This window comes from Oncorhynchus gorbuscha, linkage group LG12 (assembly GCF_021184085.1).
Source record: "Oncorhynchus gorbuscha isolate QuinsamMale2020 ecotype Even-year linkage group LG12, OgorEven_v1.0, whole genome shotgun sequence".
Taxonomy (NCBI): domain Eukaryota; kingdom Metazoa; phylum Chordata; class Actinopteri; order Salmoniformes; family Salmonidae; genus Oncorhynchus; species Oncorhynchus gorbuscha.
This window is the reverse complement of record NC_060184.1, coordinates 7444833-7466491: the sequence shown is the minus strand read 5'-3', so window position 1 is coordinate 7466491 and position 21659 is coordinate 7444833. Positions and strand designations below refer to the sequence as shown.

General features: G+C 47.0%; 1 protein-coding gene across 1 annotated transcript in view; it reads left to right on the top strand.

Moving 5' to 3' along the window:
• LOC123990489 (synapse differentiation-inducing gene protein 1-like) overlaps positions 1-21659 on the top strand; it is a 153603-nt gene that overhangs the window by 91784 nt on the left and 40160 nt on the right. Inside the window, exon 3 of the mRNA XM_046291038.1 lies at positions 13174-13311. Within this exon, the coding sequence (XP_046146994.1) occupies positions 13174-13311 (138 nt within the window). The remainder of the gene's footprint in view (positions 1-13173; positions 13312-21659) is intronic.

The following is a 21659-nucleotide window of genomic DNA, read 5'->3' as shown; positions in this document are numbered from 1 at the left end:
GCCCTGCACCAGTTTTAGCCTTAGCCAGCTCCACATTGAGATTAGCCTTTAGGTCAGTAGCACTGCACCAGTTTTAGCCTTAGCCAGCTCCACATTGAGATTAGCCTTTACGTCAGTAGCCCTGCACCAGTTTTAGCCTTAGCCAGCTCCACATTGAGATTAGCCTCCACATTGAGATTAGCCTCCATATTGAGATTAGCCATTGAGTAGCCCTTCCCCAGTTTTAGCCTTAGCCTCCATATTGAGATTAGCCATTGAGATTAGCCTTTACGTCAGTAGCCCTTCCCCCTGGTAAACAGTGTATGATCACTGGATGAATATTTTTTATTCTAATACTGCGGTTAATGGAGTCGCCAATGGGTTTTCAATTTGTCAGAGCTAATGGTGGGAGGCGTCGGCGTCTCAGACCCCGTAACGGGAGGAGTAGAGACCAGAGACGGCTCGGCCTCTGACTCCGACTCCAACTCGCTGCTTAGTGGGGTTGAAAGTTTCTATCGGTTGAATGAGCGACACCGGTTGAGCCCAAAGCATTTCTTTCCGTGAGAAAATTGTCCGGCTGCGGGGACTGTGCAGAGGGGGATTTATACCACTATCTGTACTTACTGGGGGCACAGACGCCGTTTCATCCTTTCCTACACTTAAATTGCCCTTGCCTAACGATTGCATCTGAAGCTGTGTAGGCAGCACGGCTATCCTCACCATAAGGTAATAGTTCTCCTGTTTATGAGTAGAGCGACTGCAATTAGAAGGCATAGTGTTAATGTCACTACTTAACTTTTTTCGTCTGGTGGAGGTCCTGACTAACCATGTCCAGACAAAAGTGTCCGGTGTGAATAAGTAAGAATGAAAAAATGAGAACGAGAGAAAAAAACAAACGTTGGTATAAAAAGTAAAAAACAAACAGCACATCACGCAGACAAATCCAGAAGTTGAGGGCGAAGCGATGAGCAGTGTCTCCCCAATGTGATCAGAGCTGGGAGAGAGGTCTGGAGATAAAAGATGTTTATCAGTCTGATGGTCTGGATATTAAAAGCTGTTTATCAGTCTGATGGCCTGGAGATAGAAGCTATTCATCCCCAGCTTCTAATTGTCTCTTTCATCCCTCCTTCTTTGTAACTATTACCCAGGTTGCTGCTGTAAATGAGGTGTTCTCAATCAACTTACCTGGGTATTAAAAGATGTTATAAGGGTATTTTTTTAAATAAATAGTTACCTTCAAATAACCCTCAAACTCAACTCTGGACGTCGAAGCCACTGTGTTTTTTTATTGTTCCCCTCTATTCAGGGACTGATTTAGACCTGGGACACCAGGTGGGTGATTCCCCTCTAATCAGGGACTGATTTAGACCTGGGACACCAGGTGGGCGATTCCCCTCTAATCAGGGACTGATTTAGACCTGGGGACACCAGGTGGGTGATTCCCCTCTAATCAGGGACTAATTTAGACCTGGGACACCAGGTGGGTTTAATTCATTACCGGGTAGAACAGAAAACCAGCAGGCTTCGGACCTCATAGTGTAAGAGTTTAATACCCCTGACCTATAATTTCCATTCTCAGAACGTTCATAAAACCTCCCAGGAAAAATGTCAGGAATCCAGAGTAAAACATTCTCAGAACCTCCCTGCAACCTAAAAATGTACGTTCCAGGCAACATTTGTGCTTCTGTTCCCAGAACGTTTAGAAAACTTTCCATTTTACTGGTAAGGAAACTTATTGGCTTAATTCCCAAAACCAATGGAGAACCAAAAACATACGTACCACAACTTCCAAGAAACCAAATGTGCTAGCTGGGAAGTGGACTCTGGAAGTGGTGCTAAGGCCATTCTGCTCAAAGCTATGGGGGATGACTAGGCTTTATCATTATGTGGGAATCATTATGATATGCTGTGATCTCAGTGTGCCTCTGCTACAGCAGTACTGTAGAAAGAAATGAAAAGTATAGATCATATTGCCTGGGTTGTATTGTGTTAATAAATGAATAAAGCACAGATGGAACTCAGAGGTTGAAAAGAGTCTCTCTCTCTCTCTCTCTCTCTCTGTCTCTATCAAAAGAGAAAATAAATAACATAAATATGGGTTGTATTTACAATGGGGTTTGTTCTTCCCTGGTTGCCCTTTCCTTTTGGCAACAGGTCACACATCTTGCTGCTGTGATGGCACACTGGAATTTCACGCAGTAGATATGGGAGTTTATCAAAATTGGGTTTGTTTTCAAATTCTTTAATCATCTGTGTATTCTAAGGAAATAGGTGTCTCTAATATGGTCATACATTTGGCAGGTTAGGAAGTGCAGCACAGTTTCCACCTCATTTTGTGGACAGTGTGCACATGGCCTGTCTTCTCTTGAGAGCCAGGTCTGCCTAAGGTGGCCTTTCTCAATAGCAAGGCTATGCTCACTGAGTCTGTACATAGTCAAAGCTTTCCTTCATTTTGAGTCAGTCGCAATGGTCAGGTATTCTGCCACTGTGTACACTCTGTTTAGGGCCAAATAACATTCTAGTTTGCTCTGTTTTTTGGTTAATTCTTTCCAATGTGTCAAATAATTATATTTGTATTTTCTCATGATTTGGTTGGGTCTGATTGTGTTGCTGTCCCAGAACCAGCTTGTTTACGCTTCGATCACACCGACAGCGTCATTGTATTTAGAATTAAATTAACGTCCAATGAAACGCTCCGATTGCCTTTGAGCTTTGCGTTGCAGAGGCAGTTTCAGTGCCTTTGGTGTGGTGCTCTGGATTTATCAAACTTACAGTTCAAGTCAGAAGTTTACATGCACTGATGTATTTCAGGCTCCGACCTTCAAACTCAGTGCCTCTTGGCTTTGACATCGTGAGAAAATCAAAAGATATCAGCAAAGACCTCAGAAAAAAATTGTAGACCTCCTCAAGTCTGTTTAATCCGTGGGAGCAATTTCCAAACGCGTGAAGGTACCACGTTCATCTCTACAAACAATAGTACGCAAGTATGAACACCATGGGACCATGCAGCCGTCATACCACTCAGGAAGGAGATGCGCTCTGTCTCCTAGAGATGAACATATTTTGGTGCGAAACGTGCAAATCAATCCCAGAACAGTAACGGACCTGTTGAGTTTTTGCCTAATTGTTTTTTGGTAGGTTTCCACACTACTTTCCTTCCATCTTATAGCATTTCTTAATATTATTCAGTTCCTTTGGCTTTGATGCCTCATGACTGAGTATTGCTCTGTTCAAGTAGACTGTGATTTTGCTGTGATCTGATAGGGGTGTCAGTGGGCTGACTGTGAACGCTCTGAGAGACTCTGGGTTGAGGTCACTGATAAAGTTGTCTACAGAACTACTGCCAAGAGATGAGCTATAGGTGTACCTACCATAGGAGTCCCCTCGAAGCCTACCATTGACTATGTACATACCCAGCGTCCGACAAAGCTGCAGGAGTCCCCCCCTCTCTCTCCCCCTCTCTCTTTCTCTCTCCCCCTCTCTCTCTCGCTCCCCCTCTCCTACACATACACTCTTTTTTCACCCCCCTCTCTCTCTCTCCCCCCTCCCCCGTCTCTCCCCCCCTCTGTCTCCCCCCTCTGTCTCTCTCTCCCCCTCTCTCTTTCTCTCTCCCCCTCTCTCTCTCTCTCTCTCTCTCTCTCTCCTACAAATACACTCTTTTTCACCCCCCTCCCCCTCTCTCTCTCTCTCTCTCTCTCTCTCTCTCTCTCCCCCCCCTCTGTCTCCCTCTGCCCCTCCCCTCTCACTATTCCCCCTCTCTCTCTCTCTCTCTCTCTCTCTCTCTCTCTCTCTCTCTCTCTCTCTCTCTCTCTCTCTCTCTCTCTCTCTCTCTCCCCCTCTCTCTCTGCCCCTCCCCTACACACTATTTTTCTCTCCCCCCTCTCTCTCTCTCTCTCTCTTTCTCTCTCTCTCCCCTCTCCCCCATCCCCCCTCTGTCTCCCTCTGCCCCTCCCCCTCTCTCTCTCTCTCTCTCTCTCTCTCTCTCTCTCTCTCTCTCTCTCTCTCTCCCCCACCCCCCTCTGTCTCCCTCTGCCCCTCCCCTACACATACACACTATTCCCTCTCTCTCTCTCTCTCTCTCTCTCTCTCTCTCTCTCTCTCTCTGCTCTCTCCCCTACTCACTATTTTTCTCTCCCCCCCTCTGTCTCCCTCTGCCCCTCCCCCTCTCTCTCTCTCTCTCTCCCCCCTCTCCCCATCCCCCCCTCCTCTCCCCCTCTCTCCCCTCTCTCTCTCTCCTCTCTCTCCTCTCTCTCTCTCTCTCTCTCTCTCTCTCTCTCTCTCTCTCTCTCTCTCTCTCTCTCTCTCTCTCTCTCTCTCTCTCTCTCTCTCTCTCTCTCTCTCTCTCTCTCTCTCTCTCTCTCTCTCTCTCTCTCTCTCTCTCTCTCTCTCTCTCTCTCTCTCTCTCTCTCTCTCTCTCTCTCTCTCTCTCTCTCCATCTGCACGCCACCAGTATAGCTTGTACCCTGCACCGGGGATGATGGTAGGATGGTAGGTCAATTTGTGATTTATTTATTATTCCACCTCTTCTCATCTTAGAACATTCTCCAGCAGTGAGAATATATGAATACTCACGCTTTGTGTTGATGGAAAGTGAAAAGGAAAACCATTGCATCACACATCCAGACAATGTACAAAGGACTGCTGTAATGACTAGGATTTATGCTTCAGGTGCACCGCGCACAGGCACATCACAGGTATTCTTCCATAGAAGATTGGGGATTTAATAAAATGATATTGAAAGGGCAGTGAGATTTGTTTTGCTTTGGCCAAAAATAATTGCCCTGTAGAGGGAATAACACAGTATCCCCACATATATGTACATACCTACCTCAATTACCTCGTACCCCTGCGCATAGACTCGATACTGGTACCCCGTGTATATATATATATAGACAAGTTATCGTTACTCATTGTATATTTATTGTCTATAGCCTAGTAACCACTACTCATTGTGTATTTATTGTATATAGCCTAGTAATTGTTGCTCATTGTGTATTTATTCCTTGTGTTAATATTTTTTTTAATGATTTCTATTTTTTCCTGTGCGCATTGTTGGAAAGGGCCTGTAAGTAAGTTAGTCTACACCTGTTGTTTACGAAGCATGTGACAAATAAAATGAGATTTTATTAGATTTTTTTTTATTTGATTTTGGGTGAACTCACCATTTAAACAGCGTCTCTCCTCCCTTAATCTGGGTGAACTCACCATTTAAACAGCGTCTCTCCTCCCTTAATCTGGGTGAACTCACCATTTAAACAGCGTCTCTCCTCCCTTAATCTGGGTGAACTCTCAAACCAACAACTAACAAACAAACATTGTCCTTATAAACGTTGGTATAGAGACAGAGATATACGTTTATTTCTCCGTCTCGGTCCACCGTATGTCGGCCGTCCGCATGGTTGCCGAGCTACTGCGGTGTTTATCAGAGAATTCCCCAAAAATCATCATCAGAAAGTTTTCGCATAAAAACTAATAATGACCACTTTACAAGTGTCACGGGACTCGTCTGAAGGTCTTACAAATGAATGAAAGTATCTGTCATGCAGGTGAAAGAGGACCCAAAAGCGACTTAACAGAAACAGAGTTTATTTAAGTCCAAACAGGGAATAACAGAAATCCTCTAGTCTGTAGAGGGGAATAACTGGAGAAGCGGCCACAGACTGCAGGTCGCTTCGGGTAGGCGCAGGCCGTAGTAGACAGAGACACCTGCTCACACGCAGCATCTGATGAAGGCAAAAAACACGACAGGACAGGGCGATACACAATCACAGCAAAAACACGACAGGACAGGGCGAAACGCAATCACAGCATGGTGAATACTAAACAAGGAACCGACGGGACAGGAACGGAACACAAAGGAATAAATAGGGACTCTAATCAGGGGAAAGGATCGGGAACAGGTGTGGGAAGACTAAATGATGATTAGGGGAATAGGAACAGCTGGGAGCAGGAACGGAACGATAGAGAGAAGAGAGAGCGAGAGAGAGAGAGGGGGAGGGGGAGAGAGAGGGATAGAAAGAGGGAAAGAACCCAATAAGACCAGCAGAGGGAAACGAACAGAATGGGGAGCACAGGGACAAGACATGATAATAAATGACAAACATGACAGTACCCCCCCCACTCACCGAGCGCCTCCTGGCGCACTCGAGGAGGAATCCTGGCGGCAACGGAGGAAATCATCGATGAGTGAACGGTCCAGCACGTCCCGAGACGGAACCCAACTCCTCTCCTCAGGACCGTAACCCTCCCAATCCACTAAGTATTGGTGACCCCGTCCCGAGAACGCATGTCCATGATCTTATGTACCCTGTAAATAGGTGCGCTCTCGACAAGGACGGGAGGGGGAGGGAAGACGAACGGGGGTGCGAAGAAAGGGCTTAACACAGGAGACATGGAAGACAGGATGGACGCGACGAAGATGTCGCGGAAGAAGCAGTCGCACAGCGACAGGATTGACGACCTGGGAGACACGGAACGGACCAATGAACCGCGGAGTCAACTTACGAGAAGCTGTCGTAAGAGGAAGGTTGCGAGTGGAAAGCCACACTCTCTGGCCGCAACAATACCTTGGACTCTTAATCCTGCGTTTATTGGCGGCTCTCACCGTCTGTGCCCTGTAACGGCAAAGTGCAGACCTCACCCTCCTCCAGGTGCGCTCACAACGTTGGACAAACGCTTGAGCGGAGGGAACGCTGGACTCGGCAAGCTGGGATGAGAACAGAGGAGGCTGGTAACCCAGACTACTCTGAAACGGAGATAACCCGGTAGCAGACGAAGGAAGCGACCCGTATTCTGCCCAGGGGAGCTGTTCTGCCCAAGACGCAGGGTTTCTGAAAGAAAGGCTGCGTAGTATGCGACCAATCGTCTGATTGGCCCTCTCTGCTTGACCGTTAGACTGGCGATGAAACCCGGAAGAGAGACTGACGGACGCACCAATCAAACGACAGAACTCCCTCCAAAACTGTGACGTGAATTGCGGGCCTCTGTCTGAAACGGCGTCTAACGGGAGGCCATGAATTCTGAATACATTCTCAATAATGATTTGTGCCGTCTCCTTAGCGGAAGGAAGTTTAGCGAGGGGAATGAAATGTGCCGCCTTAGAGAACCTATCGACAACCGTCAGAATCACAGTCTTCCCCGCAGACAAAGGCAGACCGGTAATGAAGTCTAAGGCAATGTGAGACCATGGTCGAGAAGGAATGGGGAGCGGTCTGAGACGACCGGCAGGAGGAGAGTTACCCGACTTAGTCTGCGCGCAGTCCGAACAAGCAGCCACGAAACGGCGCGTGTCACGCTCCTGAGTCGGCCACCAAAAGCGCTGGCGAATAGACGCAAGAGTGCCTCGAACACCGGGATGACCAGCTAACTTGGCAGAGTGAGCCCACTGAAGAACAGCCAGACGAGTGGAAACAGGAACGAAAAGGAGGTTACTAGGACAAGCGCGCGGCGACGCAGTGTGCGTGAGTGCTTGCTTAACCTGTCTTTCAATTCCCCAGACTGTTAACCCGACAACACGCCCATAAGGAAGAATCCCCTCGGGATCAGTAGAAGCCACAGAAGAACTAAACAGACGGGATAAGGCATCAGGCTTGGTGCTCCTGCTACCCGGACGGTAAGAAATCACAAACTCGAAACGAATAAAAACAACGCCCAACGAGCTTGACGGGCATTAAGTCGTTTGGCAGAACGGATGTACTCAAGGTTCTTATGGTCTGTCCAAACGACAAAAGGAACGGTCGCCCCCTCCAACCACTGTCGCCATTCGCCTAGGGCTAAGCGGATGGCGAGCAGTTCACGGTTACCCACATCATAGTTGCGCTCAGATGGCGACAGGCGATGAGAAAAATAAGCGCAAGGATGAACCTTATCGTCAGACTGGAAGCGCTGGGATAGAATGGCTCCCACGCCTACCTCTGAAGCGTCAACCTCGACAATGAATTGTCTATTGACGTCAGGAGTAACGAGGATAGGAGCGGACGTTTCTTTTAGAAGATCAAAAGCTCCCTGGGCGGAACCGGACCACTTAAAACACGTCTTGACAGAAGTAAGAGCTGTGAGAGGGGCAGCAACTTGACCGAAATTACGAATGAAACGCCGATAGAAATTAGCGAAACCTAAAAGCGCTGCAACTCGACACGTGACCTTGGAACGGGCCAATCACTGACAGCTTGGACCTTAGCGGAATCCATCTGAATGCCTTCAGCGGAAATAACGGAACCGAGAAAAGTAACGGAGGAGACATGAAAAGAGCACTTCTCAGCCTTTACGTAGAGACAATTCTCTAAAGGCGCTGTAGAACACGTCGAACGTGCTGAACATGAATCTCGAGTGACGGAGAAAAATCAGGATATCGTCAAGATAGACAAAAACAAAAATGTTCAGCATGTCTCTCAGAACATCATTAACTAATGCCTGAAAAACAGCTGGCGCATTGGCGAGACCGAACGGCAGAACCCGGTACTCAAAATGCCCTAACGGAGTGTTAAACGCCGTTTTCCACTCGTCCCCCTCTCTGATGCGCACGAGATGGTAAGCGTTACGAAGGTCCAACTTAGTAAAGCACCTGGCTCCCTGCAGAATCTCGAAGGCTGATGACATAAGGGGAAGCGGATAACGATTCTTAACCGTTATGTCATTCAGCCCTCGATAATCCACGCAGGGGCGCAGAGTACCGTCCTTCTTCTTAACAAAAGAACCCCGCCCCGGCCGGAGAAGAAGAAGGCACTATGGTACCGGCGTCAAGAGACACAGACAAATAATCCTCGAGAGCCTTACGTTCGGGAGCCGACAGAGAGTATAGTCTACCTCGAGGAGGAGTGGTCCCCGGAAGGAGATCAATACTACAATCATACGACCGGTGAGGAGGAAGGGAGTTGGCTCGGGACCGACTGAAGACCGTGCGCAGATCATGATATTCCTCCGGCACTCCTGTCAAATCGCCAGGTTCCTCCTGAGAAGTAGGGACAGAAGAAACGGGAGGGATGGCAGACATTAAACACTTCACATGACAAGAAACGTTCCAGGATAGGATAGAATTACTAGACCAATTAATAGAAGGATTATGACATACTAGCCAGGGATGACCCAAAACAACAGGTGTAAACGGTGAACGAAAAATCAAAAAAGAAATAGTCTCACTGTGGTTACCAGATACTGTGAGGGTTAAAGGTAGTGTCTCAAATCTGATACTGGGAAGATGACTACCATCTAAGGCGAACATGGGCGTAGGCTTATCTAACTCTCTGAAAGGAATGTCATGTTTCCGAACCCATGCTTCGTCCATGAAACAACCCTCAGCCCCAGAGTCTATCAAGGCACTACATGTAGCACCCGAACCGGTCCAGCGTAGATGGACCGACAAAGTAGTACAGGATCTTGATGGAGAGACTTGAGTAGTTGCGCTCACCTGTAGCCCTCCGCTTACAGATGAGCTCTGGCTTTTACTGGACATGAATTAACAAAATGTCCAGCAACTCCATAATAGAGGCACAGGCGGTTGGTGATCCTCCGTTCCCTCTCCTTAGTCGAGATGCGAATCCCTCCCAGCTGCATGGGCTCAGTCTCAAAGCCAGAGGAGGGAGATGGTTGCGATGCGGAGCAGGGAAACACCGTTGATGCGAGCTCTCTTCCACGAGCCCGGTGACGAAGATCTACCCGTCGTTCTATGCGGATGGCGAGAGCAATCAAAGAGTCCACATCTGAAGGAACCTCCCGGGAGAGAATCTCATCCTTAACCACTGCGTGGAGTCCCTCCAGAAAACGAGCGAGCAGCGCCGGCTCGTTCCACTCACTAGAGGCAGCAAGAGTGCGAAACTCAATAGAATAATCCGTTATGGACCGTTCACCTTGGCATAAGGAAGCCAGGGCCCTAGAAGCCTCCCCACCAAAAACTGAACGGTCAAAAACCCGAATCATCTCCTCTTTAAAGTTCTGGAACTTGTTAGAGCAATCAGCCCTTGCCTCCCAGATAGCTGTGCCCCATTCTCGAGCCCGGCCAGTAAGGAGTGAAATGACGTAAGCAACCCGAGCTCTCTCTCTAGAGTATGTGTTGGGTTGGAGAGAGAACACAATCTCACACTGCGTGAGAAAGGAGCGGCACTCAGTGGGCTGCCCGGAGTAGCAAGGTGGGTTATTAACCCTAGGTTCTGGAGGCTCGGCAGGCCAGGAAGTAACAGGTGGCACGAGACGTAGACTCTGGAACTGTCCAGAGAGGTCGGAAACCTGAGCGGCCAGGTTCTCCACGGCATGGCGAGCAGCAGACAATTCCTGCTCGTGTCTGCCGAGCATGGCTCCTTGGATCTCGACGGCAGTGTAACGAGCGTCTGAAGTCGCTGGGTCCATTCCTTGGTCGGTTCCTTCTGTCATGCAGGTGAAAGAGGACCCAAAAGCGACTTAACAGAAACAGAGTTTATTTAAGTCCAAACAGGGAATAACAGAAATCCTCTAGTCTGTAGAGGGGAATAACTGGAGAAGCGGCCACAGACTGCAGGTCGCTTCGGGTAGGCGCAGGCCGTAGTAGACAGAGACACCTGCTCACACGCAGCATCTGATGAAGGCAAAAAACACGACAGGACAGGGCGATACACAATCACAGCAAAAACACGACAGGACAGGGCGAAACGCAATCACAGCATGGTGAATACTAAACAAGGAACCGACGGGACAGGAACGGAACACAAAGGAATAAATAGGGACTCTAATCAGGGGAAAGGATCGGGAACAGGTGTGGGAAGACTAAATGATGATTAGGGGAATAGGAACAGCTGGGAGCAGGAACGGAACGATAGAGAGAAGAGAGAGCGAGAGAGAGAGAGGGGGAGGGGGAGAGAGAGGGATAGAAAGAGGGAAAGAACCCAATAAGACCAGCAGAGGGAAACGAACAGAATGGGGAGCACAGGGACAAGACATGATAATAAATGACAAACATGACAGTATCATTTAGAATTCTACTATCTATTTAAATCTGTACTGGATCGGTGTCCCTGTTCCCGTGACGGTTGTTGCTAACATGCGCTAACGTGACGAGCATGACGTTGACATGTCTTATGAGGGCAGAATTGTCCAATTTACAGTGAAAGAATGCTATTGTTTATTAAGGAGAGTGCACTAGCCACTACCACAGCAACTGGTTCGATAGATTCAACTCCGAAGGTAAATAATGTGGACTTACATTCAGTAATTTGGCTCTGATTTGTCATCCTGAGGGTCCCAGAGATAAAAACTGTAGCATAGTTTTGTTTGATAAAATCGATTTTTATTTTTATTTTCAAATGTAGGAACTGAGTTCTACAGTTTGTCCCCACTGCTGTCACTGACTCCACACCCGCCCCGCCCCGCCCCGCCCCGCCCCGCCCCCGCCATATAGATGTGTGAAAGTTAGTGTACAGTTGAAGTTGGAAGTTTACATTCACCTTAGCCAAACACATTTAAACTCTGTTTTTCATAATTCATGATATTTTATCCTAGTAAAAATTCCCTGTTTTAGGTCAGTTAGGATCACCACTTTATTTTAAGAATGTGAAATGTCAGAATAATAGTAGAGAGAATGATTTATTTCAGCTTTTATTTCTTTCATCACATTACCAGTGTGGGTAAGACATTTACATACACTCAATTAGTATTTGGTAGCATTGCCTTTAAATTGTTTAATAATTTTGTTTCATAATTTTAACAAACGTTACAGGTAGCCTTCTACATGCTTCCCACAATAAATTGTGTAAATTTTGGCCCATTCCTCCTGACAGAGCTGGTGTAACTGAGTCAGGTTTGTAGGCCTCCTTGCTCCAATGTGCTTTTTCAGTTCTGCCAACAGATGTTCAATAGGATTGAGGTCAGGGCTTTGTGATGGCTACTCCAATACCTTGACTTTGTTGTCCTTAAGCCATTTTGTCACAACTTTGGAAGTATGTTTGGGATCATTGTCCATTTGGAAGACCCATTTGCGACCAAGCTTTAACTTCCTGACTGATGTCTTGAGATGTTGCTTCAATATATCCACATAACTCTCCCTCTGCATGATGCCATCTATTTTGTGAAGTGCACCAGTCCCTCCTGCAGCAAAGCTGGTTGGGATGCTGTTCTTCAGCTTGCAAGCATCCACCTTTTTCCTCCAAACATAATGATTGTCATTATGGCCAAACAGTTCTATTTTTGTTTCATCAGACGAGAGGACCTTTCTCCAAAAAGTATGATCTTTGTCCCCATGTGCAGTTGCAATCCGTGATCTGGCTTTCTTTATGGCGGTTTGGAGCAGTGATGAGTGGCCTTTCAGGTTATGTCAATATAGAACTCTTTTTACTGTGGATATAGATACTTTTGTACCTGTTTCCTCCAGCATCTTCACAAGGTCCTTTGCTGTTGTTCTGTGATTAATTTGCACTTTTCGCACCAAGGTACATTCGTCTCTGGGAGACAGAACGCGTCTCCTTCCTGAGCAGTATGACGCTGCATGGTCCCATGGTGTTTATACTTGTGTACTATTGTTTGTATAGATGAACGTGGTATCATTTTTGAAAGTTCTCTATAGTATATATATATGTACTTGAAAATGTATAAATTGACCAATGCGGCACATTTGGACAGAAAAAATATTGTGCAGTATTGCAATGGTTCACTGGATCAATATGAAACTTTGCATACACACTGCTGGCATCTAGTGGCCAAAATCTAAAATGCGCGTAGATTCCTTTATAACGTTATGGCCTTTCTCTTGCATTTCAAAGATGAAAATTGTTTGCTTATTTTTCAAATGTTTTCTTTTTTGATTTAACTTTTATCACATCAAATGGGTTACATTCTCATTGTTTGCTTTTTTTTAGAATTTAGATATCAGCTGATGTACATTTTGAATAAAGTTGAAATTTGTTTGATTTCCTTTCAAATGGTATCAAACATATGCATATCCTTGCTTCAGGTCCTGAGCTACAGAGAGTTAGATGTGGCTATGCCAAAAAGGATCCAATCTTTTAACTGTCCCTGTAATGTGAGAAACTTCCCCTGTTTTTGTCTTTTTTTTGTCTCTCCACTCGTCCTAAAAATGAATTGCAGCAAAGTTGTTTCTCTCCTCCTGTACAATGAGTGAAGATACCACCATTAGAGTTCATATAGAACAAGATGAAGTTAGGAGCATTGAGCCAGTTGTACAACTGACAAGGTATCCCCCTGTTCCTTCTTAACAGTGTTGGTCTCTTTCAGACGGACGGCTCCAGCGACAGCGAGAGTGAAGATAACTTCATAGTGATCCCACCCAGAGACCATCTGGGCCTGGCCATCTTCTCCATGCTCTGCTGCTTCTGGCCCCTGGGCATCGCTGCTTTCTACTTCTCCCAGGGGGTAAGCAGGACACACACACAGAACACACACTGTACACACACACACACCCATGATACAGCACCTTTCTCTCGGGGTTAACACCCACACCTGTCACTACCATGAAGTCACTGCTTTCTACTTCTCAGGCCTAACACACAGCCACACACAGCCACACACAGCCACACACAGGCCGTTGATGGGGAACCTTCAAACCTTCTCAAGTGTGAAGTCTTATCGAAGACTCAACATCCAGTCTCCTCATCTGTCTGTGCAGCCACGGCAACCACGGCAACCATGGCAAGCAGGCAGACAGGCAGGCAGGTAAACAGACCAGCTGGCAAGTAGACAGCCAGGCAGACAGAAAGGTAGGGCAGACCTGACAGGCTGACAGCCAGGCAGACGCAAAGGTAGGCAGACAGACAGCAGCTAATTTAGTTCTTCCTCAGTAATTAATGTAGTTCAGTGTTCGGAGATAATTCTACGTTCTTCCAGCCTGTCAATCTGCCCTGAGTTGAAGCAGTTTGTACATGGTAGGAAAAGGCAGAAATGTAGACGGCATTTGTTTAAACACACACTAAGTATTGCAGAGAAAATGTTATGAGTATCTTGCCCTGAATTCAAAACGTTCTGCTGACAAGCCCTCAACAATTAGCCATAGTTTTCTCTTTCCGAAACAAACTGTCCTTTTCCAGATATAGCATACATGATTGCTAAGGATTAAAACATCCTGCCAACACAGTAAATAGACTGGTGGCTTATATAAAATATTTCCCAGTATGGCTAGGCTACAGTTAGCCTATTGCTGTGAGATAGAGGCTACAGTTAGCCTATTGCTGTGAGATAGAGGCTACAGTTAGCCTATTGCTGTGAGATAGAGGCTACAGTTAGCCTATTGCTGTGAGATAGAGGCTACAGTTAGCCTATTGCTGTGCGATAGAGGCTACAGTTAGCCTATTGCTGTGCGATAGAGGCTACAGTTAGCCTATTGCTGTGAGATAGAGGCTACAGTTAGCCTATTGCTGTGAGATAGAGGCTACAGTTAGCCTATTGCTGTGCGATAGAGGCTACAGTTAGCCTATTGCTGTGAGATAGAGGCTACAGTTAGCCTATTGCTGTGAGATAGAGGCTACAGTTAGCCTATTGCTGTGAGATAGAGGCTACAGTTAGCCTATTGCTGTGAGATAGAGGCTACAGTTAGCCTATTGCTGTGAGATAGAGGCTACAGTTAGCCTATTGCTGTGCGATAGAGGCTACAGTTAGCCTATTGCTGTGAGATAGAGGCTACAGTTAGCCTATTGCTGTGCGATAGAGGCTACAGTTAGCCTATTGCTGTGAGATAGAGGCTACAGTTAGCCTATTGCTGTGAGATAGAGGCTACAGTTAGCCTATTGCTGTGAGATAGAGGCTACAGTTAGCCTATTGCTGTGAGATAGAGGCTACAGTTAGCCTATTGCTGTGAGATAGAGGCTACAGTTAGCCTATTGCTGTGAGATAGAGGCTACAGTTAGCCTATTGCTGTGCGATAGAGGCTACAGTTAGCCTATTGCTGTGAGATAGAGGCTACAGTTAGCCCATTGCTGTGCGATAGAGGCTACAGTTAGCCTATTGCTGTGCGATAGAGGCTACAGTTAGCCTATTGCTGTGAGATAGAGGCTACAGTTAGCCTATTGCTGTGCGATAGAGGCTACAGTTAGCCTATTGCTGTGAGATAGAGGCTACAGTTAGCCTATTGCTGTGAGATAGAGGCTACAGTTAGCCTATTGCTGTGCGATAGAGGCTACAGTTAGCCTATTGCTGTGCGATAGAGGCTACAGTTAGCCTATTGCTGTGAGATAGAGGCTACAGTTAGCCTATTGCTGTGAAATAGAGGCTACAGTTAGCCTATTGCTGTGCGATAGAGGCTACAGTTAGCCTATTGCTGTGCGATAGAGGCTACAGTTAGCCTATTGCTGTGAAATAGAGGCTACAGTTAGCCTATTGCTGTGAGATAGAGGCTACAGTTAGCCTATTGCTGTGCGATAGAGGCTACAGTTAGCCTATTGCTGTGAGATAGAGGCTACAGTTAGCCTATTGCTGTGAGATAGAGGCTACAGTTAGCCTATTGCTGTGAGATAGAGGCTACAGTTAGCCTATTGCTGTGAGATAGAGGCTACAGTTAGCCTATTGCTGTGCGATAGAGGCTACAGTTAGCCTATTGCTGTGAGATAGAGGCTACAGTTAGCCTATTGCTGTGCGATAGAGGCTACAGTTAGCCTATTGCTGTGCGATAGAGGCTACAGTTAGCCTATTGCTGTGAGATAGAGGCTACAGTTAGCCTATTGCTGTGCGATAGAGGCTACAGTTAGCCTATTGCTGTGAGATAGAGGCTACAGTTAGCCTATTGCTGTGCGATAGAGGCTACAGTTAGCCTATTGCTGTGAGATAGAGGCTACAGTTAGCCTATTGCTGTGAGATAGAGGCTACAGTTAGCCTATTGCTGTGAGATAGAGGCTACAGTTAGCCTATTGCTGTGAGATAGAGGCTACAGTTAGCCTATTGCTGTGAGATAGAGGCTACAGTTAGCCTATTGCTGTGAGATAGAGGCTACAGTTAGCCTATTGCTGTGCGATAGAGGCTACAGTTAGCCTATTGCTGTGAGATAGAGGCTACAGTTAGCCTATTGCTGTGAGATAGAGGCTACAGTTAGCCTATTGCTGTGCGATAGAGGCTACAGTTAGCCTATTGCTGTGCGATAGAGGCTACAGTTAGCCTATTGCTGTGCGATAGAGGCTACAGTTAGCCTATTGCTGTGAGATAGAGGCTACAGTTAGCCTATTGCTGTGCGATAGAGGCTACAGTTAGCCTATTGCTGTGCGATAGAGGCTACAGTTAGCCTATTGCTGTGCGATAGAGGCTACAGTTAGCCTATTGCTGTGAGATAGAGGCTACAGTTAGCCTATTGCTGTGCGATAGAGGCTACAGTTAGCCTATTGCTGTGCGATAGAGGCTACAGTTAGCCTATTGCTGTGAGATAGAGGCTACAGTTAGCCTATTGCTGTGAGATAGAGGCTACAGTTAGCCTATTGCTGTGAGATAGAGGCTACAGTTAGCCTATTGCTGTGAGATAGAGGCTACAGTTAGCCTATTGCTGTGAGATAGAGGCTACAGTTAGCCTATTGCTGTGAGATAGAGGCTACAGTTAGCCTATTGCTGTGAGATAGAGGCTACAGTTAGCCTATTGCTGTGCGATAGAGGCTACAGTTAGCCTATTGCTGTGAGATAGAGGCTACAGTTAGCCTATTGCTGTGCGATAGAGGCTACAGTTAGCCTATTGCTGTGCGATAGAGGCTACAGTTAGCCTATTGCTGTGCGATAGAGGCTACAGTTAGCCTATTGCTGTGCGATAGAGGCTACAGTTAGCCTATTGCTGTGCGATAGAGGCTACAGTTAGCCTATTGCTGTGAGATAGAGGCTACAGTTAGCCTATTGCTGTGCGATAGAGGCTACAGTTAGCCTATTGCTGTGAGATAGAGGCTACAGTTAGCCTATTGCTGTGCGATAGAGGCTACAGTTAGCCTATTGCTGTGAAATAGAGGCTACAGTTAGCCTATTGCTGTGCGATAGAGGCTACAGTTAGCCTATTGCTGTGAAATAGAGGCTACAGTTAGCCTATTGCTGTGAAATAGAGGCTACAGTTAGCCTATTGCTGTGCGATAGAGGCTACAGTTAGCCTATTGCTGTGAGATAGAGGCTACAGTTAGCCTATTGCTGTGAGATAGAGGCTACAGTTAGCCTATTGCTGTGAGATAGAGGCTACAGTTAGCCTATTGCTGTGAGATAGAGGCTACAGTTAGCCTATTGCTGTGAGATAGAGGCTACAGTTAGCCTATTGCTGTGAGATAGAGGCTACAGTTAGCCTATTGCTGTGAGATAGAGGCTACAGTTAGCCTATTGCTGTGAGATAGAGGCTACAGTTAGCCTATTGCTGTGCGATAGAGGCTACAGTTAGCCCATTGCTGTGCGATAGAGGCTACAGTTAGCCCATTGCTGTGCGATAGAGGCTACAGTTAGCCTATTGCTGTGAGATAGAGGCTACAGTTAGCCCATTGCTGTGCGATAGAGGCTACAGTTAGCCCATTGCTGTGCGATAGAGGCTACAGTTAGCCCATTGCTGTGTGATAGAGGCTACAGTTAGCCTATTGCTGTGCGATAGAGGCTACAGTTAGCCTATTGCTGTGCGATAGAGGCTACAGTTAGCCCATTGCTGTGTGATAGAGGCTACAGTTAGCCTATTGCTGTGCGATAGAGGCTACAGTTAGCCTATTGCTGTGCGATAGAGGCTACAGTTAGCCTATTGCTGTGCGATAGAGGCTACAGTTAGCCTATTGCTGTGCGATAGAGGCTACAGTTAGCCTATTGCTGTGCGATAGAGGCTACAGTTAGCCTATTGCTGTGCGATAGAGGCTACAGTTAGCCTATTGCTGTGCGATAGAGGCTACAGTTAGCCTATTGCTGTGCGATAGAGGCTACAGTTAGCCCATTGCTGTGTGATAGAGGCTACAGTTAGCCTATTGCTGTGCGATAGAGGCTACAGTTAGCCTATTGCTGTGCGATAGAGGCTACAGTATTTCTGTGTGACATCATTGCCTATTTAATCTCAGAGCCTATAGCAAGGCAGGATAGGAGAGTGACATCATTGCCTATTTAATCTCAGAGTCTATACCAAGGCAGGATAGGAGCGTGACCCCATCGCCTATTTAATCTCAGAGTCTATACCAAGGCAGGATAGAGGCGTGACAGAGTCTATACCAAGGCAGGATAGGAGCGTGACAGAGTCTATACCAAGGCAGGATAGGAGCGTGACAGAGTCTATACCAAGGCAGGATAGAGGCGTGACAGAGTCTATACCAAGGCAGGATAGGAGCGTGACAGAGTCTATACCAAGGCAGGATAGAGGCGTGACAGAGTCTATACCAAGGCAGGATAGAGGCGTGACAGAGTCTATACCAAGGCAGGATAGGAGCGTGACCTCATCGCCTGTTTAATCTCAGAAATGTAATAATCTATTGATAAACTAAATATTGAACGAGAATTCATCTTTACATGCCTTGGTCTACTGACAATAGTTACAAATTATACAGCAAATAAAGGCCGTTATTGTTACCATGGAAACGTGAATGTATCAGGAATGAAGGTAAAACCCAAGTACAGACTGCATTGAAGTTACTATGTTTTATTGTAACAACAGGGGAAGGCAAACGACAGGTCAATGCAGGCAGGGGTCGATAATACAGAGTAGAGGTCAAGGTTCAGGACAGCAGGCAGGCTCAGGGTCAGGTCAGGCAGAGGTCGGTAATCCAGAGTAGAGGTCAAGGTTCAGGACAGCAGGCAGGCTCAGGGTCAGGTCAGGCAGAGGTCGGTAATCCAGAGTAGAGGTCAAGGTTCAGGACGGCAGGCAGGCTCAGGTTCAAGCAGAGTGGTCAGGTGGGCGGGTACAGGGTCAGGACAGCAGCCAGGCTCAGGGTCAGGTGGGCAGGTACAGGGTCAGGACGGCAGGCAGGCTCAGGTTCAAGCAGAGTGGTCAGGTGGGCGGGTACAGGGTCAGGACAGCAGGCAGGCTCAGGGTCAGGTGGGCAGGTACAGGGTCAGGACGGCAGGCAGGCTCAGGGTCAGGTAGAGTGGTCAGGTGGGCGGGTACAGGGTCAGGACAGAAGGCAGGCTCAGGGTCAGGTGGGCAGGTACAGGGTCAGGACGGCAGGCAGGCTCAGGGTCAGGTAGAGTGGTCAGGTGGGCGGGTACAGGGTCAGGACAGAAGGCAGGCTCAGGGTCAGGTGGGCAGGTACAGGGTCAGGACAGGCAACGGTCAAAAACCAGGAGGACGAGAAAAAGAGAGACTGAGGAAAAACAGGAGCTGAGACAAGACGCTGGTAGACTTGAACAAACAAGACAAACTGGCAACAGACAGACAGAAAACACAGGTATAAATGCCCAGGGATTATTGGGAAAGATGGACACGTCTGGAGGGGGGTGCAGACAAGCACAAGGACAGGTGAGTTTTAATGCTCATTCACGTACGCACCGTTTTACGACAGGTTTGATTTATAACGGGAAACAGTTTATAAAAGTTTATAAATCTCAATTATTTTTTTAACATGCACAAACATTTCAGAAATGTAGTGTGAAATTTAGGTAACGGTAATGAGGTCATTTCCATTTCCAGTTGATACATATGTGGCAGGTAGCCTAGTGGTTAGAGCTTAGAGGCGACAGCGTAGCCTAGTGGTTAGAGCTTAGAGGCGACAGCGTAGTCTAGTGGTTAGAGCGTAGAGGCGACAGCGTGGCCTAGTGGTTAGAGCGTAGAGGCGACAGCGTGGCCTAGTGGTTAGAGCGTAGAGGCGACAGCGTGGCCTAGTGGTTAGAGCGTAGAGGCGACAGCGTAGCCTAGTGGTTAGAGCGTAGAGGCGACAGCGTAGCGTAGTGGTTAGAGCGTAGAGGCGATAGCGTAGCCTAGTGGTTAGAGCGTAGAGGCGATAGCGTAGCCTAGTGGTTAGAGCGTAGAGGCGACACCGTAGCCTAGTGGTTAGAGTGTAGAGGCGATAGCGTAGCCGAGTGGTTAGAGTGTAGAGGCGGTAGCGTAGCCTAGTGGTTAGAGTGTAGAGGCGATAGCGTAGCCTAGTGGTTAGAGCGTAGAGGCGACAGCGTAGCCTAGTGGTTAGAGCGTAGAGGCGATAGCGTAGCCTAGTGGTTAGAGCGTTGGGCAAGTAACCGAAAGGTTGCTAGATCTAATCTCTGAGCTGACAAGGTAAAACAATCTGTTGTTCTGCCCCTGAACAAGGCAGTTAACCCACTGTTCCTTGCTAGGCCATCATTGTAAATAAGAATTTGTTCTTTAACTGACTTGCCTAGTTAGATAAAGGTTAAAAAAAGAGAAAAGCGACGTAGTTATGGCCTTTATCCAAAGTACCATTGAGTGCAGACATATTTTATGTGCTATTTCAGCACTCTCATCTTATCTTTCCCTTCTACTTCTGATCTATCCAATATCCAATATGGGATGACCCCACTCCATTTAATAAAAAAATACACCTCTACCTACTCTCTCCATCCCTATCTAAATTGATCAGATATCCCTCATATTTAGGGCTTTTTGTATTTTTTTTGTATGGTGGTGGGGGGGGGCTGTTTTTATCGGTATTTCTCGCACGTTCGCTGCAGGTAGAGAATCCGAAGAAATGGCACAACCTGTCTCCAATCAATCAATGTCCGGTTGTGCTGGGTAGGGGGGACGTCGTCTATAAGCCAACTTATGATTGATCTATATGGAGGGTGTGACGCAATTACGGAGCCTTCCAGAGGTATGCAAAGGTCATATTAAGCTCCGTACCGCATCGCTGTGTGCGCTGTATAGTTCCACATTGACATGACTGGTTGACAGTAGGTGGGGGCGGGAGGTCCTGTATGAACACAAACACACTTACTTGACAACTTCCTTCACAACAGCTCTGCGCTGCTCCCTTAATAAGCACAAGAAGTATAAATACCCTGACTTCTGCAGAGGCAGTATCAACGTCAATGCTGCACGGCCAATGCAATTGTTGGCGTAGCTCTGCAAATCTTAATCGCACAAAGCCTATTATTTGGCAGGGACTACTTATTTGTAGATCGGTGAATGTACACCTCATTTTTCTCCAGCTGATCCTCTCCAACAGACTCAGAAGGTGAAGCAAAAATGAGTCAATTAGGTGAAAGGAGAGAGAGAGACACTAACCAGGTTTCCATCCCGGGTCCAGTCAAACCCCGGGTCCAGCGACGGTCAAGCTAACGCCTTAACCGTTATTCTAAGAGGTCCAAATGTTTTGGCCAACGCCTTAACCGTTATGCTAAGAGGTCCAAACGTTTTGGCCAACGCCTTAACCGCTATTGCCAAGTGGTCAGAATAGTATTCCCTGATGAATAATAGTCTTTGTCCATATACATAGTTTTGGTTTTCTCCCAACAGAACTCGGCGAATTTAATGTCTATGTTCGCATCCTCCCTAAACTGCAATATTACTGTTGTTTGTTCCTCTTGAGCCACCGTAGCTACAACATAGCCATAACACTTCCTCAAAATAGTCAGAATGAATGAGATGGATTTTGTTGTTATGTTTTTGCAGAGGTCTTTTTATATCCTGCTACATGGTTCTAGCTCTGATTTAGATCCCAGACGAGTTTCGGAGATCGGAGACAGAATCCCCATGTCGTTGTCTACTCAGGGCGCACGGCTATCACCGACGTTCGTTAGACGTGAGCGGGTCAGAGATGCAATCTGAGAGCTACCGATCCCGTCTTTGAGGAGTCCCAGACATCTCAATGTTTTTAATAATGTTTCCATATTATCGGAACAAAATC